Source organism: Procambarus clarkii, chromosome 82 (genome assembly GCF_040958095.1).
Source record: "Procambarus clarkii isolate CNS0578487 chromosome 82, FALCON_Pclarkii_2.0, whole genome shotgun sequence".
NCBI lineage: Eukaryota > Metazoa > Arthropoda > Malacostraca > Decapoda > Cambaridae > Procambarus > Procambarus clarkii.
This window is the reverse complement of record NC_091231.1, coordinates 19,686,181-19,705,543: the sequence shown is the minus strand read 5'-3', so window position 1 is coordinate 19,705,543 and position 19,363 is coordinate 19,686,181. Positions and strand designations below refer to the sequence as shown.

At 47.8% G+C, this 19,363-nt stretch overlaps 1 protein-coding gene across 1 annotated transcript; it reads left to right on the top strand.

Annotated features, from left to right (window-relative positions):
• The first annotated feature begins 208 nt into the window (after positions 1 to 208).
• Positions 209 to 14,188, top strand: LOC138358185 (neurofilament heavy polypeptide-like). The gene is made up of 3 exons (XM_069315687.1): positions 209 to 390; positions 12,380 to 12,638; positions 13,901 to 14,188. Exons 1-3 carry the CDS (start codon positions 209 to 211, stop codon positions 14,186 to 14,188), a joined length of 729 nt encoding a protein of 242 aa, XP_069171788.1.
• The last annotated feature ends 5,175 nt before the right edge of the window (positions 14,189 to 19,363 follow it).

The following is a 19,363-nucleotide window of genomic DNA, read 5'->3' as shown; positions in this document are numbered from 1 at the left end:
ACCCATACTACAGCAAGCAACAAGCTCATCAGATGAAATATATGAGCTACCTCAAGATGAGGATATTCCTCTAATCAAGTCTGATCCTTACACAGGATCAATAATTGAAGTTAAACATTCATTTTCTACAGTCTCCTCTAATACAATTTCACCCAATGACTCATTAACAGAATCTTAACAGTTTTCAGATATTATATCCATATATTCCATGGATTCTGGGAATTCAATCCATGAGGCTACTGAATTGACAAGCTTCCAAGAAGAATCTGTCGAAACTAGTGAAGCTGATACAGGGGATGAAGATGCAGCTGAAGCTGAAATTAAAGCTGAAGCTGAATTGAAAGCAGAAGTTGTATTAAAAGGTGAAGCTGAAATTGAAACTGAGGCTAGGTAAGAAGCCTTAAACCAAGTTAGTGATACTCTTAATCACTCAAACCAGTCTCTTATATTGAGGTTATCTTAAGGTGATTTCGGGGCTTAACGTCCCTGCGGCCCTGTCCTAGACCAGGCCTCCTTTTTGATACACATCTACAGGACAACGTGCGGCTCCAACACTGGCCTCATTATCACGTGTACACATCCAATTCGAGCCACTGTGACTCTCCATTCTCTCCTTGGTTGGTATGACCTCCTCACTCCCCCTTACTTTGAATTATAATTCTGTACCACCCTTTCCACAGCTGTGGGTCTTTCTCTCTCTTTCTCTCCTACTTTCTGGGAAGCCTCACTAGGACATGGGCAAACACCGGGAAACTATATACATTTACTTAGACAGTGAACATGTAGAACATACATACAAGAATAATAATATGACTCCAACACTTAATGCTATTATCGTCAGGTTGCATTTAATCCCATCAGGACTCTATCAACTGCTTATATCAAGTGGTAGCCCAACTCCTGGTTCGGTACTTATGCTACCAACCTCACCTAGTGGGTTAAATCTTGTAATATAATATGGCACTATCAGCCCTAGAATATATATAAATATACACAAGGAATCCAGCCTAAGGCTGTAACAACATAAACATCAATATAAATATTCCTTGATTCAAACGTCCAATCACTCACCTTCCACTGCGTCATGCATGCTAAATGTCACGGACCGTGGCGCCATCTACAATCCTGGTGCCAAACTACAGCAGTTGACCCTCCCATTAAATGGAGTTTCCCATCTTTTAGTCTGCCCGGCTGAAAGGTGATGAGTAACCAGAGGCGGGCTAGGGACGTGAGTGAAGCCGGGACAGTTGAAGACGTAGGTCGGCCTGAAGGTGCTAGCCAGTTGGGATGGACAAGTGCTGTGGACTTTACTCCAGGAAGGACTAGCCAAGAGGGCTGGTCGAGCGCTGTGAACCTTACTCCTGGAAGGACTAGCCAAGTGTGCTGGTCGAGCACTGTGAACCTTACTCCTGGAAGGACTAGCCAAGTGGGATGGTCGAACGCTGTGGACTTTACTCCTGGAATGGCTGGCCAAGTGGGCTGGTCGAGCGCTGTGGTTGATCATTATAGTCTTCACTCCCGGAGGTGCTAGCCAGAAAGATTAGATGGACGCTTCGGTTGAGCGTTGTAGACTACATTTCTGGAAGGTAACAGCCAGTGGGGCTGGTCAGGCGTTGGCGACATTGATGCTTGAGCGTACCAACGGGTGCGCAACGAAGACCTCGTCAGCGGCCCCTTGTGGTCGTCATCTGTGAAGCAGGATAGCGTAAGGGATAGCAAAGCCAATCTGGTTGACATCGCATAGACTTGTAAATATTATAATGGTGATGCAAAAATGTGTTATTTAAAGTGTTCTTTTACTTTTACCTTTAAACATTACACTATATTCCCACCAAGATTAGGTTTCTCTGAATTTGAGTAGGATCAGAGATTATGAAGAACCCGGTTACGAAGGGTTCGTAACACTAATGACACTCAAACACTATCAATCCTCTATCAGTGGACATTAAGAACTTCCTCTCTACATCTAGAGGTCCACTAAAAAAGAATGTCTCCAGTTTCCTTCACAATTATCTACCATGGTCCTATACAGCTCTTCCAGGCTGCTGCACCATGAAGTTTTCCCTGAACAGCAATGATGCTTCACCACTGGTATCACTGAAGCCCGTGAAACTCCACTCCACTGCTTCTCCTCTCACAGCTTGAGGTCCACTTCCTCACTGTGGGATTGCTCTTCCTCAAAGCTCAGTATTTCTTCAATAGCCTTGGAGTTCCATCCACAGACTCCTCCTCTGACCTCGAAGTTCTCTCAGGAACTCCTTCCCCTGACTAACATGCAACCCATTGACACGCCATAAAGATCTTCCTCTACAAACATATAACTAAAATAAACTACACAATAAATGTCTCCACTCGACATCCCTGTGATTCCCACCTGCCATAAGGTGACTCCCCCATGCCTGGGCGAGTCCATTCTCCACCCTCCCGGGGCGGTCCACCTGAGACTGCCTGCCACTGGGCCCAGTCAGTTACCTCCAAGCTTTCGGCAGGAGAGGCCCCCCTCCCCTTCCGGCCCGTTGGCGTCGTGAGGGGGCTTGGTGGACGGCTGCCGGAGTGTGATGCTCCGTTGGGCAGTCCTCCGTCCTTTTCTGGCCTTGCACTCCTGCTGCTGTCTTCTCCAATTGTGCCGGATCGCTTTTCCTTTTCCTTATGTTTCGTTTTTCTCCCCCCTCTTCTATCTGCTTGTCGTTTCCTGCCGACCTTTTACTTGTTTTGGATTATTTCTTTGGACTTCTTCTATTTTGACGCCCGGGTGCTTGAGGAGGCATACTCTTGCACCCGTAGAACTGTAGTACCCGACGTCTCGAGCGAGGGGAACCTTTTATTGTCAATCCCCCTTTCGTCGCTGAACCCGATCTCGATGGACTGACGGTTCTTAAGGTGGCGTTTGTGGGGCGTATACTCACGACGCACCCCTAGGGGGCCCCGGCATGATCGGCGATAGCTTCCTGTTGGGTGTCCTGCCTCAAATTGTGGCTCCATGGTGGGGTATGGGGGCACATTCGTGGATGAATTTGTCACTTTTCGTCTCTGTCGTTGAATGTTTCCGTTGTACCCTCTCAGGCTCGTGGGGTGGGCGACCAAGCCCCCGCGTCGGCCTGTCTTGGAAGACCAGGCTCTGTAGCTCCCGCTGCGTTGGGCCCCGACCTTGCTCCTCCTTTGACCGTCCTGACTTCTTCCCCCAGCTCCCCTCCCTCCTCTGAGGTTGGGTCGAGCCTCCAGCCCCCGGTGGTGACCACTTCGTCCCCTGGTGTGGCTAAGTCTTTCGTTGTGACTACTGCGCCTTTTGACCCCTCTCTCTAGGGGTTCTCAACGCCGTTCGCGCCCCAACCGCACTCGCTAGATTCCTTCCCGTGCTGATGCGTATCAGGCCTTGTTTGGTCCTGCTTCATGGGCCAAATACTTTGATCTCCTCCCTCTTGATTCTGCGCCTCCTGGCGATTTCTCCCTCCATCGGCATTTTGTAGATTCCGTGGATGCGTGTGTTACTTTCAACCCCACTCGTCTCGGTACACGTGTCGTTGCTGCTCCTTCTCAGGATGCGGCTTCCCGCTTGGCTGCCTTATCTTGCCTTGGCGAGATCCCTGTTCGGGTCTCCAAGAACGTTCAGATGAATTCCAGTGTTGGCACTATTCTCCTCCCACCCCATGTTGCAACCGGTGTTCGGAATCTGCAGGATTGCCACGATGATATTCGGCATATCCTTGATGCCCAAGGCCATTCTGTCCTCCAGGTTGACTCGTTTACTCGTCCCCCTCGTGGTCGTCGCCGTCAACCCCTTCGCGTTGTGAAGATCACCTTTGATGGTAGGACCCTTCCATCCTCTGTCATTCTTGCTGGTGCTAGGTGCTCTGTCCAGGAGTATATTCCTTCTCCTCGACTTTGTAATAAGTGCTGGAGGTTTGGGCATGGTGTCCTCCGCTGCTCTGGGACTGTCTCTCTCTGTCCTTTGTGTGGGAGTGAAGGTCACTCTAAGTCGGAGTGCACTTCTCCCCAGGCTCGCTGCCTCAACTGCGGTGAGGCCCATCCTACGTTCTCCCGTGCCTGTGTCCATTACAAGCTTGAGGCGGCCGTCCTTAACCTGAAGCACCGGGAGCGTTTGTCTTTTCCTGAGGCGAGGCACCAGGTTCGCCAGCTCCCGCCTTATACTAACATCTCTTATGCTCGCGTGTTGCGCTCTTCCTCTCCTCATCCTTCCCCCCTTCCTCAGACTCTCAACCGTTTCCGGGCCTTGGACCCTGATACGCCCACTGCCCCCTCCTCTGTTCCTTTGAGTTCTTTCCCGAGGGGTCCCCCTCCTGGTCCTCGGTCTGGGGTTCCCCTTCTTTCAACCCGGTCTGTCATGTCTCCTGTGTCTTCTTCCTCGTCCCCCTCCGATCCTTCTTCCCATCCTCTTCCTCCATCTATCGGCTCTCCCCGCCGCCTGTCGGTGCAGGCGGATGTCCATCGCTCTCCTAACGGCCGTCGTGTGTGCTCTCGTTCGGCTTCTCCTGTTGAGACACTGGAATCCGTTGCCCGGTACGTAGTTGCTGGGACACCTGTCTCTTTAAGTCAGAAGCGTAAGCCTGGCTCCTCTCCTTCCTCTTCCCCGGCGGGTAAGAAGGCTTCGCTTTCTCCCTTAGCTCCTGCTTCTGGCTCTGTTGCTCCTTCCTCTCCCGTTTCAGTGGTTGCGCCCCCTGTTCCTGCTATGGAGGTTTCTTTGGCCCCTGCTTCCCTTTCGGTTGCTGCTCTTGCTGGGGTGCGCTCCCCTCTTTCTACTCCCCCTCTTCCTACTGCTGTCCTTGACTGCTCCTCTCCGTTGTCTCCTCCTCTTCCTCCGGACCCCGCCCGCCCACCTCTGATCTGTTCTCCCGTTTCCTTCCCTCCGTCTTTGCTCAGTTTACCCATGCCCCCTAACCCTGACTTTGCTGACCCTGATCCCGACCCTGATATTCTTTGACGTGCTCTGTTGCTCTTTCGCCTTTGTTCCTTCCTTGTTCTCTGTTTTTGTCCTTTCTCTTCTCGTCGTTGTCCATTCTTCAATGGAACGTTCGAGGTTATTACGCCAATTTCCTCGAACTCCAACTTCTGATTTCGCGGTTTTCGCCCCTTTGTGTCTGTCTCCAGGAGCCAATGCTTGGTGCTCGTCCTGGTCGTTTTCTTGGCTATTCCTTCCTCTCCCCCCCCCCCCCCAGCCATTGCTGGGGCTTCTAATTCTTCTGCTCTCTTGATTCGTGCAGATGTTCCCTTTGTTCCTTTACTTTTTCCTTCGCCTCTCCATTGTTCTGCTGCTCTTATCTTTGTAGGGAAATGGTACACAGTTTGTTCCATTTATCTCCCCCAGAGTGTCCCGCTCTCTCTTCCTGATTTGAAACACCACCTAGACTCCTTGCCGGAGCCTGTGCTCCTGCTGGGTGACTTCAATTGTCGTCATTCTCTTTGGGGTGACGTTCTGACGAATACCCGGGGTCGCCTCCTTGAGCCGTTTCTCCTATCTTCTTCCCTGTCTCTTCTGAATTCTGGTGAGCCCACTCATTTGGACTCTCGGACTCGCACCCTTTCTTGTCTTGATCTTTCTCTCTGCTCTTCTTCTCTTTACTTAGATTTCACGTGGCAGGTTCTTGATGACCTCCATGGAAGTGATCATTTCCCCATCCTTGTTTCCTTTTTCTCTTTTCGCCCTTCCCTCTGTTTCCCTAGGTGGCAGTTTGCTAAGGCAGACTGGACCCTATTTACCCTCAGTGCTGCTCTCTCTGACCTCTCCCTTCTGCCTCTCTCTCGCGCTCTCCTCCTTTTTCATGACACTGTTTTCAACGCTGCCCTCCGCTCTATTCCTCGCTCTTCCTCTCGGGGTCCACGGAAGTGCGTTCCCTGGTGGAATGCGGACTGTGCTCGGGCTGTCCGCTGTAAGCGTGCAGCCTGGAAGAGGCACCGCCGTAGGCAGACGACCGATTCTTTTCTTTTCTTTCGGAAAGCGAGTGCGGTGGCCCGTAGGGCCATCCGTACGGCTAAACGTGAATGTTGGGCATCTTATGTCTCAACAATTACGTCCGAAACTCCTCTGGCCCAGATCTGGAAGCGTATCCGCAAGATAGCGGGTAAGTTCGTTCCCGATGTTTCACCGGTCCTTCACCTCCATGATACTCTTGTGGCGGACCCGTTGCAGGTCGCTTCCGAACTGGGTTCCCACTTTTCTTCTGTTAGCTCTGGTCTTCATCTTCCCTAATCTTTCCTTCTTCGTTAACCTGTCGTTGAGTCTCGTCCTTTAGATTTCTGCACTCATCTTCAGCTTCCCTATAATGATCCCTTCTCTCTCTCTGAACTTCGTTCTGCCCTGGCCCTCTGCGGTTCTACGGCGGCGGGCTCCGATGGTATTCATTATGAGATGCTTCGCCATCTCCCTCCGAGCACGTCTCAGTATTTACTGAGTCTGTATAATCGGATCTGGGAGTCGTCGTCGGTCCCTGAGGACTGGCTCGATGCCGTTGTCCTCCCTGTTCGCAAACCGGGGTCTCTGGGTACTTCCCCTAAGGACTTTCGCCCTATTGCTCTCACGAGTTGTGTCTGCAAACTCTTTGAACGTATGGTTAACGTTCGTCTGATGTGGTTCCTGGAACACCATCACCTACTCTCCCCTTCTCAATTTGGTTTCCGCAAGTGCCGCAGCACGACAGATGTCCTGGTGAACTTGGAGGTCTATATTCGTACTGCTTTTGCTGCGAAGACCTCCGTTGTTGCCGTCCTTTTTGACCTGGAAAAGGCTTACGACACCACTTGGCGTTATCATATCCTATCTCAACTTCATTCTTTTGGCCTTCGTGGTCATCTCCCTCTCTTTCTCCGCAGCTTCCTCTCTCGTCGTTCCTTTCGGGTGCGCGTTGGTACCGCTCTCTCTCCCTCTTTTCAGCAATACGAAGGTGTGCCCCAGGGTAGTGTTCTGAGCACTACTCTTTTTCTGGTTGCCCTCAATGGTCTTCTTTCCTCTCTTCCTTCTGGTGTCTTCTCCGCTCTCTATGTCGATGATCTTACCCTTTGTTGTCAGGGTGATGATTCGCCTCTCCTTCAACGCCGGCTTCAACTTGCAATTGATGCCGTGTCGTCTTGGGCCACTGATCATGGCTTCAAGTTCTCTACTTCTAAGACTTGTGCCATGCCATTTCCGCGGAAACGGGTTGTTCTTCGTCCCTCTTTGTCACTTTATGGTCATCCCCTTGAATACAAAGATTCCGCGAAGCTTTTGGGGTTATTCCTTGACACTCGTTTGTCTTGGTCTCCCCATATCTCTTACCTCCGTGTTGAGTGCTCTAAGGCCCTTACCCTCCTTCGGGTCTTGTCCCATACTTCTTGGGGGGCAGATAGGCGGACTCTCCTTGCTTTACATTCCTCTCTCGTCCTGTCTAAGCTCGATTATGGTTGCCCTGCTTACTCGTCTGCTTCTCCTTCTACTCTTCGCCGTCTTGATGCTTTGCACCATACTGGGTTGCGCCTCAGTTCTGGTGCCTTTCGTTCGACTCCCGTCCTTAGCTTGTATGTTGACACTGGCTTCCTGTCTCTCCAGGACCGCCGTGATCGCTACTGTCTTCGCTATCTTGCGCGGTCCTTGCAACATCCTTCCTCTCGCCTCTGTCGTGCTTTAACTTTTACCCCTCCTGCGGTTCCTATTCCTCTTCACCACCTCCCTCTTTCTGTCCGGTTATCTCGCCTGCAGGATTCTCTTTCCGTTCGTATTTCTGATGTTTCTCCTCGTGTTGTTCCTTCTTTGCCCCCGTGGAGGGTCCCTCTTCCGCGGTTTTGTACATCCTTGACCCGTATCACTAAAGCTTTTACCCCTCCTACGGTTCTAAAACGCCTTTTCCTCGAGCACTTTTCTTCTCACTCCCGCTCCGTTTCTGTCTTCACCAATGGGTCTAAGTCAGCGGACGGTGTTGGCTACTCTGTTGTTTTTCCTGATCGCACTTATATGTGTCGCTTGCCTCCGGAGACTAGCATCTTTACAGCAGAACTTTATGCTATTCTCTATGCTCTTCGTCTCCTACTTTCTCGTTGTCAGTCTTCCTTTGTAGTTGTTGTTGACTCTCGTAGTGCCCTCATGGCTCTCGGGTCCTTTAATCCAGTTCATCCAGTGGTTGTCGAGATCCAGCATTGGCTGTTTCTCGTTCACAGTAAATTTAAGTCGGTTGAGTTTTGTTGGGTTCCCAGCCATATTGGTGTGTCTTTAAATGAGCGTGCGGATGCTGCCGCCAAGGAAGCTGTCCGCTCTTGTCCCATCTCTCGTAAGGGCATTCCGTATTCCGACTTTTACCCGGTTATCCATTCCTCAGTCCTTACCCGTTGGCAGGCTTCTTGGTTGTCTGTTACTGGTAACAAGCTACGTACTCTTAAATGTTGTGTTTCCTCGTGGCAGTCCTCCTTCCACCGTAACCGGCGGTGGGAAACAGCTCTGGCGAGGTTACGTATTGGCCATACTCGCTTAACCCATGGTCACTTGATGGAGCGCCGCCCTGCTCCTTATTGTCCTAGTTGCATTGTCCCTCTTACGGTCGTGCATGTCCTTCTTGAATGTCCTGACTTCCAGGACGAGCGTATGTCTTGCTTTCCGACCGCCCCTCGCGGTCACCTGTCCCTCGATAGAATTCTTGGTGACTCGGATACTTTTGATATCGTTCGCCTTATGCGTTTTTGTTCTCGTATTGGCATCCTTGGTGATATTTAGCGCCCTCTGATTATTTTGCGTCTTTGATGGTGCTACATAGCCTTCCCGGTTTGGTGCCTTCTTTTGATAATTACTTACTCGGCAGGAGAGGATGTGGTGCTTCTCTCCTCAGCTGGTTCCCTTATCTCTATTCTCTTATTTAGGCTTTCAGCCTTAATAAAATATGCATAATATATCAATACACTTGCTACGGTCGCTGGGCACACGACCACCACAGGCAATCACTGTCAACTGGTTTAAAATGGCATACCACAGAATTGGGTCCACTCGTGGCGTTTACTGACTGGGCGGTCACCACCAAGGCGCTCTAAGCTCCCCACAAAACTGCTTTAAAGACTGCTCCACGCAGTCCCTGACTTGAGCTGACACGTTCACAGACTTATTCCACAAGCAAGACGTCTGTCCACTTCCTTCTTGAATGTATATCACTCAGGGGTTCTTCTTCAACAAGGGCTCAAACAGAGCACAACCTCCCCCCTCATGATTTCTGCAGCTCAAGTAAGGTCAAACCCCTATGAAGCGAGTCTCACGCAAAATCTCCACATCTCATGTCGTCATTTATTTATATTCCTATTCACTGCCAATACTTTTAATTTAGTCTTCTTTTGATAATTACTTACTTTTATTCTAGTCGTCAAATTTAATCAAGTGTTTACGATATGTAGTTCCAGGTCTATATTTCTTCGACCTCCCCCCCCCCCTCCCCGCTCAGCTCGTTGTTGACGTGAGGGGGGGGCTTAGTGGGCGGCTGCCGGAGTGTGATGCTCCTTGGGACAGTCCTCTGTCCTTTTCTAGCCTTGTACTCCTGCTGCCGTCTTCTCCAATTATATTGAGCTCCTTTTCCTTTTCCTTCTGTTTCGTTTTTCTCCCCCTCTTCTCTTATCTGCTTGCCGTTTCCTGCCGACCTTTTGCTTATTCTGATTATTCCCTTGCACTTCTATTTTGACGCCCGGGTGCTTGAGGAGGCATACCCTTGCACCCGTGGAACTGTATTACCCGACGTCGAGAGCGAGGGGAACCTTTTATTGTCAATCCCCCTTTCGTCACTGAACCCGCTCTCGACGGACTGTCGGTTCTTAAGGTGGCGTTTGTGGGGTGTATACTCACGACGCACCCCTAGGAGGCCCCGGCATGATCGGTGATAGCTTCTTGTTGGGTGTCCTGCCTCTAATTGTGGCTCCATGGTGGGTGTGGGGGCACATTCGTGAATGAATGTTGATTTTTCGTAGCAATTATATCTACTGTTTCTCCTTTACCTTCTCAGGCTCGTGGGGTGGGCGACCAGGCCCCAGAGTTGGTCCGTGTTGGAAGACCGGGCTCTGTAGCCTCCGCTGCATTGGGCCCCAACCTTGCTCCTCTTTTGGCCTCTCTGACTCCTCCCCCTCGACTCCCCTCCCTCCTCTGTGGTTGGGTCGAGCCCCAAGCCCCCAGTGGTGACTACCTCGTCCCCTGCCGTGGCTAAATCTCTAGTTGTGACCACTGCACCTTTTAACCCCTCTCTCTCTGGGGGTTCTCACCACTGTCTTGTTCGTCATGGCCGCCCTCGCTCGATTCCTTCCCGTCCTGATACCTATCAATCTTTGTTTGGTCCCGCTTCGTAGGCCAAATCTTTTCATCTCCTCGCTCTTGATTCTGTGCCTCCTGACGATTTCTCCCTCCATCGACATCTCGTTGATTCCGTGGATGCCTCTGTTACTTTCAACCCCACTCGAAAGGGGGATTGACCATAAAAGGTTCCCCTCGCTCTCTACGTCGGGTAATACAGTTCTACGGGTGCAAGGGTATGCCTCCTCAAGCACCCGGGCGTCAAAATAGAAGAAGTCCAAGGGAATAATCAGAACAAGCAAAAGGTCAGCAGGAAACGGCAAGCAGATAGGAGAAGAGGGGGGAGAAAAACGAAACGGAAGGAAAAGGAAAAGGAGCTCAACATAATTGGAGAAGACGGCAGCAGGAGCACAAGGCTAGAAAAGGACAGAGGACTGTCCCAAGGAGCATCACACTCCGGCAGCCGCCCACTAAGCCCCCCTCACGGTAACAACGAGCTGAGCGGGGAGGGGGGGGGGGGGAGGTCGAAGAAATATAGACCTGGAACTACATATCGTAAACACTTGATTAAATTTGACGACTAGAATAAAAGTAAGTAAGTAAGTAATTATCAAAAGAAGACTAGATTAAAAGTATGGGCAGTGAATAGGAATATAAATAAATGACGACATGAGATGTGGAGATTTTGCGTGAGACTCGCTTCATAGGGGTTTGACCTTACTTGAGCTGCAGAAATCATGAGGGGGGAGGTTGTGCTCTGTTTGAGCCCTTGTTGAAGAAGAACCCCTGAGTGATATACATTCAAGAAGGAAGTGGACAGACGTCTTGCTTGTGGAATAAGTCTGTGGACGTGTCAGCTCAAGTCAGGGACTGCGTGGAGCAGTCTTTAAAGCAGTTTTGTGGGGAGCTTAGAGCGCCCTGGTGGTGACCGCCCAGTCAGTAAACGCCACGAGTGGACCCAATACTGTGGTAAGCCATTTTAAACCAGTTGACAGTGATTGCCTGTGGTGGTCATGTGCCCAGCGACCGCAGCAAGTGTCTATTGATATATTATGCATATTTTATTAAGGCTGAAAGCCTAAATAAGAGAATAGAGATAAGGGAACCAGCTGAGGAGAGGAGCACCACATCCTCTCCTGCCGAAAGCTTGGAGGTAACTGACTGGGCCCAGTGGCAGGCAGTCTCAGGTGGACCGCCCCGGGAGGGTGGAGAATGGACTCGCCCAGGCATGGGGGGAGTCACCTTATGGCAGGTGGGAATCACAGGGATGTCGAGTGGAGACATTTATTGTGTAGTTTATTTTAGTTATATGTTTGTAGAGGAAGATCTTTATGGCGTGTCAATGGGTTACATGTTAGTCAGGGGAAGGAGTTCCTGAGAGAACTTCGAGGTCAGAGGAGGAGTCTGTGGATGGAACTCCAAGGCTATTGAAGAAATACTGAGCTTTGAGGAAGAGCAATCCCATAGTGAGGAATTGGACCTGAAGCTGTGAGAGGAGAAGCAGTGGAGTGGAGTTTCACGGGCTTCTGTGATACCAGTGGTGAAGAATCATTGCTGTTCAGGGAAAACTTCATGGTGCAGCAGCCTGGAAGAGCTGTATAGGACCATGGTAGATAATTGTGAAGGAAACTGGAGACATTCTTTTTTAGTGGACCTCTAGATGTCGAGAGGAAGTTCTTAATGTCCACTGATAGAGGATTGATAGTGTTTGAGTGTCATTAGTGTTACGAACCCTTCGTAACCGGGTTCTTCATAATCTGTGATCCTACTCAAATTCAGAGAAACCTAATCTTGGTGGGAATATAGTGTAATGTTTAAAGGTAAAAGTAAAAGAATACTTTAAATAACACATTATTATTTTTGCATCACCATTATAATATTTACAAGTCCATGCGATGTCAACCAGATTGGCGTTGATATCCCTTACGCTATCCTGCTTCACAGATGACGACCACAAGGGGCCTCTGATGAGGTCTTCGTTGCGCACCCGTTGGTACGCTCAAGCATCAATGTCGCCAACGCCTGACCAGCCCCACTGGCTGTTACCTTCCAGAAATATAGTCTACAACGCTCAACCGAAGCGTCCATCTAATCTTTCTGGCTAGCACCTCCGGGAGTGAAGACTATAATGATCAACCACAGCGCTCGACCAGCCCACTTGGCCAGCCATTCCAGGAGTAAAGTCCACAGCGTTCGACCAGCCCACTTGGCTAGTCCTTCCAGGAGTAAGGTTGACAGTGCTCGACCAGCCCACCTGGCTAGTCCTTCCAGGAGTAAGGTTCACAGCGCTCGACCAGCCCACTTGGCTAGTCCTTCCAGAAGTAAGGTTCACAGTGCTCGACCAGCCCACTTGACTAGTCCTTCCTGGAGTAAAGTCCACAGTGCTCGACCAGCCCACTTGGTTAGTCCTTCCAAGAGTAAAGTCCACAGCGCTTGTCCATCCCAACTGGCTAGCACCTTCAGGCCGACCTACGTCTTCAACTGTCCCGGCTTCACTCACTTCCCTATCCTGCCTCTGGTTACTCATCACCTTTCAACCGGGCAGACTAAAAGATGGGAAACTCCATTTAATGGGAGGGTCAACTGCTGTAGTTTGGAACCAGGATTGTAGATGGCGCCACGGTCCGTGACAATTAGCATGCATGACGCAGTGGAAGGTGAGTGATTGGACGTTTGAATCAAGGAATATTTATATTGATGTTTATGTTGTTACAGCCTTAGGCTGGATTCCTTGTGTATATTTATATATATTCTAGGGCTGATAGTGCCATATTATATTACAAGATTTAACCCACTAGGTGAGGTTGGTAGTTGACCAGACCACACACTAGAAATTGAAGAGACGACGACGTTTCGGTCCGTCCTGGACCATTCTCAAGTCGATTGTGATGAGGACAGGTAGGGACAGGCATTAAATAGGCAAGAGAGAGCTGAGGAGGAAAGTCAGGTGTAGGAGATAGCAGTAATGAGAACCGCAGCAGGCCTATTGGCCCATACGAGGCAGCTCCTATTATAACCACCGAAGGAGATAGTAATAGGAATAAGAAGAGGATAGCAAGGGAGCGTAGAAGACAAGGAACAGAAAAAGGGAGAAGAGAGAATGAAAGGGAAAGAGAAAGAAAGAAATGGAAGGGGGAAAGCTTATGTTAAGTCACGTTTGTTAGAAAGATTAGAGCATTTGAGTATATACTGTGAAAGGGAAGAGTCCACAGCAACAAAGCCAGGACTCACCCTGGCTTTGTACCACCCTTTCCACACCCTGTGGAAAGGGTGGTACAGAATTATAATTCAAAGTAAGGGGGAGTGAGGAGGTCATACCAACCAAGGAGAGAATGGGGAGTCACAGTGGCTCGAATTGGATGTGTACACGTGATAATGAGGCCAGTGTTGGAGCCGCACCCTCCTAAATCTGTGACACTGAGCCCCTCTCCAAGAGCATGAAGCATACAAGGTGATCTCCTGATCAAAGTACTAGCACTCTATGGGTTTTGGTTGATTATACGGAAGGGACGTATGCGCCCTATCTACAACACACATAATAATATTTGGAGGCCTGTGTCCGAGAGAGTGAACTGACACACCCATACCCTGTCCGGGAGTGGATTGGTACACCCTTTGTGGACATAAGTAGATTTGTGCCCGCAGGTGTATATTCTCTCTTAGGAAAACTCACAGGACACGATGGATAAGGTGCAAGCGTTTGTGGAGTCAGGCAAGCCTGAGGACTTCGAAGGTTGCACGAGGGAACAGTTGAAACAGATAGCGGAAAGATTTGGCATCAGGGTGAAGGCATCTAAAGTAGCTGGGATGAAGGATGAGATCCTGAGGCAGCTGAGAGCCAAGAGTAAAGAGGCAGAACAGGGAGCCAAGAAAGAAGCTGAAAGTGGAAAGAAGGATGATGGACAGGATGAAGTGAGATCCCAGGGATCAAGTAAGAGTAGCCGCAGATAGCCGCTACTTCATCCCAGTAGCAGGAGTAGCCGGAATAGGAGCTTGGAAAGATTGCAACTAGGGCTCCAGATGCAGCGTGAAGAGAGACAGTTCCAACTGGAAAGGTTGAAGTTAGAACTGCAGATGAAAAATGAACAAGCGAAAGAAAAAGAGAAAACCAGACTGCAGGTGGAAAAGAGGAAACCGGACTGGAGGTAGAAAAGAGAAAGCCAGACTAGAGGTGGAGAAAGAAATAGAGGACCAAACAAATGCAGATAGAAGCAAATAGAACCTTGGCTAAACAAAGGATTGAACACGGTTTGCCAGAGAGCACCACCCATGTATCACACCCACCAGATAATAGGGTTAGGGAAAAGGATATTCCCCTGTTTGTGTCCGAAGAGGCAGAGAGATTCTTCGAGCATTTCGAAAAAGTAGCCAATATCAAGGAGTGGTCACAGGAGGAATGGGCCCAACTGGTTCAGTTGAGACTGACTGGTGCAGCCACTCGTTATTCAACAACATTGCCATAATATTCTTGTTAACGGCCTGATGATCCGCTAGTTCAGTAACAATATCATTCTCGGTCATGACGAACAAACCTCAGCAGTAAACATGTCTTTTTCAAGAATTCGTACGCATGCCCGTTATAAACATCTGCGTTGAACGAGAACTCTTAGACACCAAATCACGGACAGCTAAATCACATGGCCATCGACCACCAACTGGAGCAGCCTATCCTCCAAACAAACACCCAAAATCCATTCCATGCAAACTCCAACCCCCCTTTTTATGAATGAAAAACGGTTTCCACATAACTACCAATTGGTGACGTCCGAACACTTCCGGAACAAGTGCTTCGCTGACGACTTTTGTTTGCACTACAACGCTGTAAATGCTTCACCCACATTCTACAAATAATTGCCAACAGAACCTAAACACCTAGCCTATCCTAACCAGTGCCTAAATATGACCAATATGCTAATATATATTAATATTAATTTATATGAAAAGTTCTCTTTTGAATAAACAGAATGTTAAAAATTGATGAATGTCTTTTTGGGGTCGATGCTGGATAGAATGGACTTGGTCCAAGGACGGGTTGACTGGTGTGTGTCACGTCTTCTCTCATCGGTAGTAACTCCCAGTCTCCTTCTAATAATTGCTAATTAGCAATCTTTTTCTCTAATCCAAAAGTAAGTTTAACGAATGAGTTTCCACCACTCGTTATTCAACAACATTGTCATAACCTTCTTGTTAACGGCCTGATGATCCGCTAGTTCAGAAATATTATCATTCTCGGTCATGACAAACAAACCTCAGCAATAAACATGCCTTTTCCAAGAATTCGAACGCAACTTCATCGAGTCCCAGACCCAGTTGAATTTATAAGATTAACGAGTGAGTTATTAGCCAATTTACGAACTCAGCACCAAACTCATGTGTTTTTTATGTGAGTTTTCATGTGTGGGAAATTTCTGAAACATCTTTATCGATTGCTTTCGAATTTTGACACAACGTTGCATTCAATTACATGCATGTTTTAATATACCTATTATATACATGCCACTCCTGTGACAGGTCAAAATATATATATTTTTTAAACACCGCCATCTGTTGCACATAAAAGAAACACACCTTGTAATCTCTTAAAGCTCTTCATTGATTGCTTTGAAATTTTGACAGTGTTTTAATATATCTACTCTATTGATGCCACACCTGTGACAGATAAAAACAATGCCATCTTTTGCACGTAAAAGCAACACATGCTATTCTAAATATGTTATGATTCTATTTCAATGTTTCTGATGGCATTGATAAATTGAATTTTCATAGATTTCGATTTCTTTTTCATTTTTTTTAATTATTTTGTGTAACTCTGCATTGGAATTGAGCTGTGTTGTTTACCATACCATTCATTTCGTGAGTATATATATTTTTTTATTTTTTCGTTTTTGTTTATTTCGAGTTCTTTAGCTGTTCTTATTTTTCAGTGATGGGAACATCAGATCATTTGCTGTTGCCATTTTTCTGATGGGAACATCAGATCATTTGGGAATGCATCGATCAAGGGAGTGAAGAATGGTGGGGAGGACAAGGGGACAGTACTGGGGGATGTTGGGGAGGACGAGGGGACGGAGATGGGTGAATTTTGGGGAGGACGAGGGGACGGAGGAGCAGGGGATTGTGGAGAGGACGTGGGGAATGGGGAATGGTGGGAAGGACGAGGGAAGTGGCGGATGGTGGGAAGGACAAGGGAAGTGGAGGATGGTGGGGAGGAAAAGGAAACATGGGAGGGGTGAATGGTTGGGAGGACGAGGGGGACGGGGGAATGGGAAATGGTTAGGAGGACGAGGAAATGGGGGGAGGAAGGAATGGTGGGGAGGACTGACGGACAGGGAAGGGTTTATGTGGCTCAGCAACGCCACAACAACGCATTGCTGGGTAAAGCGCGTGTATCAATAATTTTGTTTCTCTCCTTAGATGCATGCGCTGAGAATGAATTCAGGTGCTTGGATGGTTCTAGATGCATACACATGACGTGGCAATGTGATGAAGACCGTGACTGCGATGATAACTCCGACGAACTTTTTTGTGGTAAGTCGGGATGTGTGTTGTACTCGAAAGACTTCACTCAAATATCAACATTTATTAATACCTAATATTTCATAAATAATACTTCTAAATATTCTTGGATTGAAGTAGGAGCGGCCAGTACGCTCATTCACTGATCCATAGGTAACTTGACAAATGATTTGTTATTGCTACAATAAAGGAAATGTTAAGTTTACTTCTTAATTTGATAAATCAAACAAAAGATAATAGTATTTTTGTCATATATTCTATGTTGTTGTCCTCTATTCTACTTGCCAGTTTTAGTTGAGCCAATAATTTTGAATACTGTATATGGGATTAGTGGGATTAAAATTTGCCACATCTCCAACTATTATCCATGATGCCATAAAGAGAAATATTATATTATAAAGAAAGCAGAGTAGAATTCATCAGATTGTATATTGCTTCAGAAAGAAGGTGACGTGACAGCATCATGCTACACTGTGCAAATTTATTAAATCAAATTATACAAATCACAATGTAAGAGATAGAAATCTCACACAAATTCAATGTTGCAAGGTGTGAGAAGTTTAAGTTTTGTGCGGGATATCCTGCACAATAAGTGGAGTAAGAGAAGATTATATTGCAAATTGAAAACGTGAATCCCTTAAGAACGTCCTCTAATATATTTTGTTAAACAGCACGTTAGGAATGCTGAAACATTTGGGTTGGTTAAAATATTATAGATATTTACTTAAGGCTACAGCGAATCCTTGTAAAGATTAAATGACAATACCAAACTCATCTAGTTTAATACACACACACATACACACACACACACACACACACACACACACACACACACACACACACACACACACACACACACACACACACACACACATCAACAGAGGACAGAAAATTATAGTAGTAGTCATATATAACCCCCCACCGAATGTCAGAAGACCCAGACAGGAATATGATAGAAACAACTTGGCCACCATCAATATAATAGAGAGAGCAGCTTCTGTGGCTAGCAGGAACGGATCCAGGCTACTAATCATGGGAGACTTCAACCATGGAAAGATAGATTGGGGGAACAGAGACCCACATGGAGGCCCAGACACATGGAGAGCTAAGCTGCTGGATGTGGCAACAAGAAACTTTCTAAGTCAACACGTCAAGGGACCGACAAGAACGAGAGGAGGGGATGAACCAGCCTTGCTTGATCTGATATTTACCCTAAATGAGTCGGATATAAGGGAAGTTAAATTGGAAGCCCCCTTGGGAGTGAGTGATCATAGTGTATTGAGCTTTGAGTACCTGGTTGAGCTAGGAATTATCACCCCCAAAACAGAACTGGGAAACAAAGGGATGGCATACCGAAAGGGAAACTATGAGGAGATGAATAAATTCCTATGGGATATACATTGGGACACAGAACTCGGAACTAAGTCCGTACAAGACATGATGGACTATGTCACCCAAAAATGTCAGGAGGCTGTAAACAGGTTTGTCCCAGCCCAACAGGAAAAAACAGAGAAGCAAAGGAAGAATCCGTGGTTTAATAGGGAATGTATGAAAGCAAAGGAGCTGAACAAAAGGGCATGGAGGAACTTCTGTTAAAACAGAACACCAGAAAGTAGAGAGAGATACCAGAGAACCAGGAACGAGTATGTTAGTGTGAGAAGAGCAGCTGAGAAAAGGTGTGAAAATGATATAGCTAATAAAGCCAAGACCGAACCAAAGCTACTACACAGTCACATCAGGAGGAAGACAACAGTGAAGGAACAGGTGATGAAACTTAGGGTGGGCGAGGACAGGTGCACAGAGAATGACAAAGAGGTGTGTGAAGAACTCAACAAAAGGTTCCAGGAGGTCTTTACAATAGAACAGGGAGAAGTCACGGCGCTAGGAGAGGTGGCAGCAAACCAGGTGACCTTGGAAAGGTTCAAAATTACAAGAGATGAGGTCAAGAAGCACCTATTGGAGCTGGATGTGAGAAAAGCTGTTGGGCCGGATGGAATCTCACCATGGGTATTGAAAGAGTGTGCAGGAGCACTTTGCTTGCCACTCTCCATAGTGTATGGTAGGTCACTGGAAACGGGAGACCTACCAGAAGTATGGAAGACTGTCAATGTAGTACCAATATACAAAAAGGGTGACAGAAAAGAGGCACTGAACTACAGGCCAGTGTCCTTAACTTGTATACCATGCAAGGTGATGGAAAAGATTGTGAGGAAAAACCTAGTAACACATCTGGAAAGAAGAGACTTCGTGACAACCCATCAACATGGGTTCAGGGAGGGTAAATCTTGCCTTACAGGCTTGATAGAATTCTATGATCAGGTGACAAAGATTAAGCAAGAAAGAGAAGGATGGGCGGACTGCATTTTTTTGGACTGTCGGAAAGCCTTTGACACAGTACCCCATAAAAGGTTGATGCATGAGCTGGAGAAACAGGCAGGAGTAACTGGTAGGACGCTCCAGTGGATAAGGGAGTACCTAAGCAATAGGAAGCAGAGAGTTATAGTGAGGGGTGAGACCTCAGAATGGCGTGAAGTCACCAGTGGAGTCCCACAGGGCTCTGTGCTTGGACCTATCCTGTTTCTGATATACGTAAATGATCTCCCAGAGGGT

Bases quoted from the DNA above. Each gene is read 5' to 3' on its own strand.
- LOC138358185 (XM_069315687.1), top strand. From the start codon at position 209: ATGGATTCTGGGAATTCAATCCATGAGGCTACTGAATTGACAAGCTTC. The intron at 391-12,379 runs GTAAGAAGCCTT...GATCAACCACAG, and splicing joins GAAATTGAAACTGAGGCTAG to CGCTCGACCAGCCCACTTGG. The intron at 12,639-13,900 runs GTTAGTCCTTCC...ATTCTCTCTTAG, and splicing joins GTGCTCGACCAGCCCACTTG to GAAAACTCACAGGACACGAT.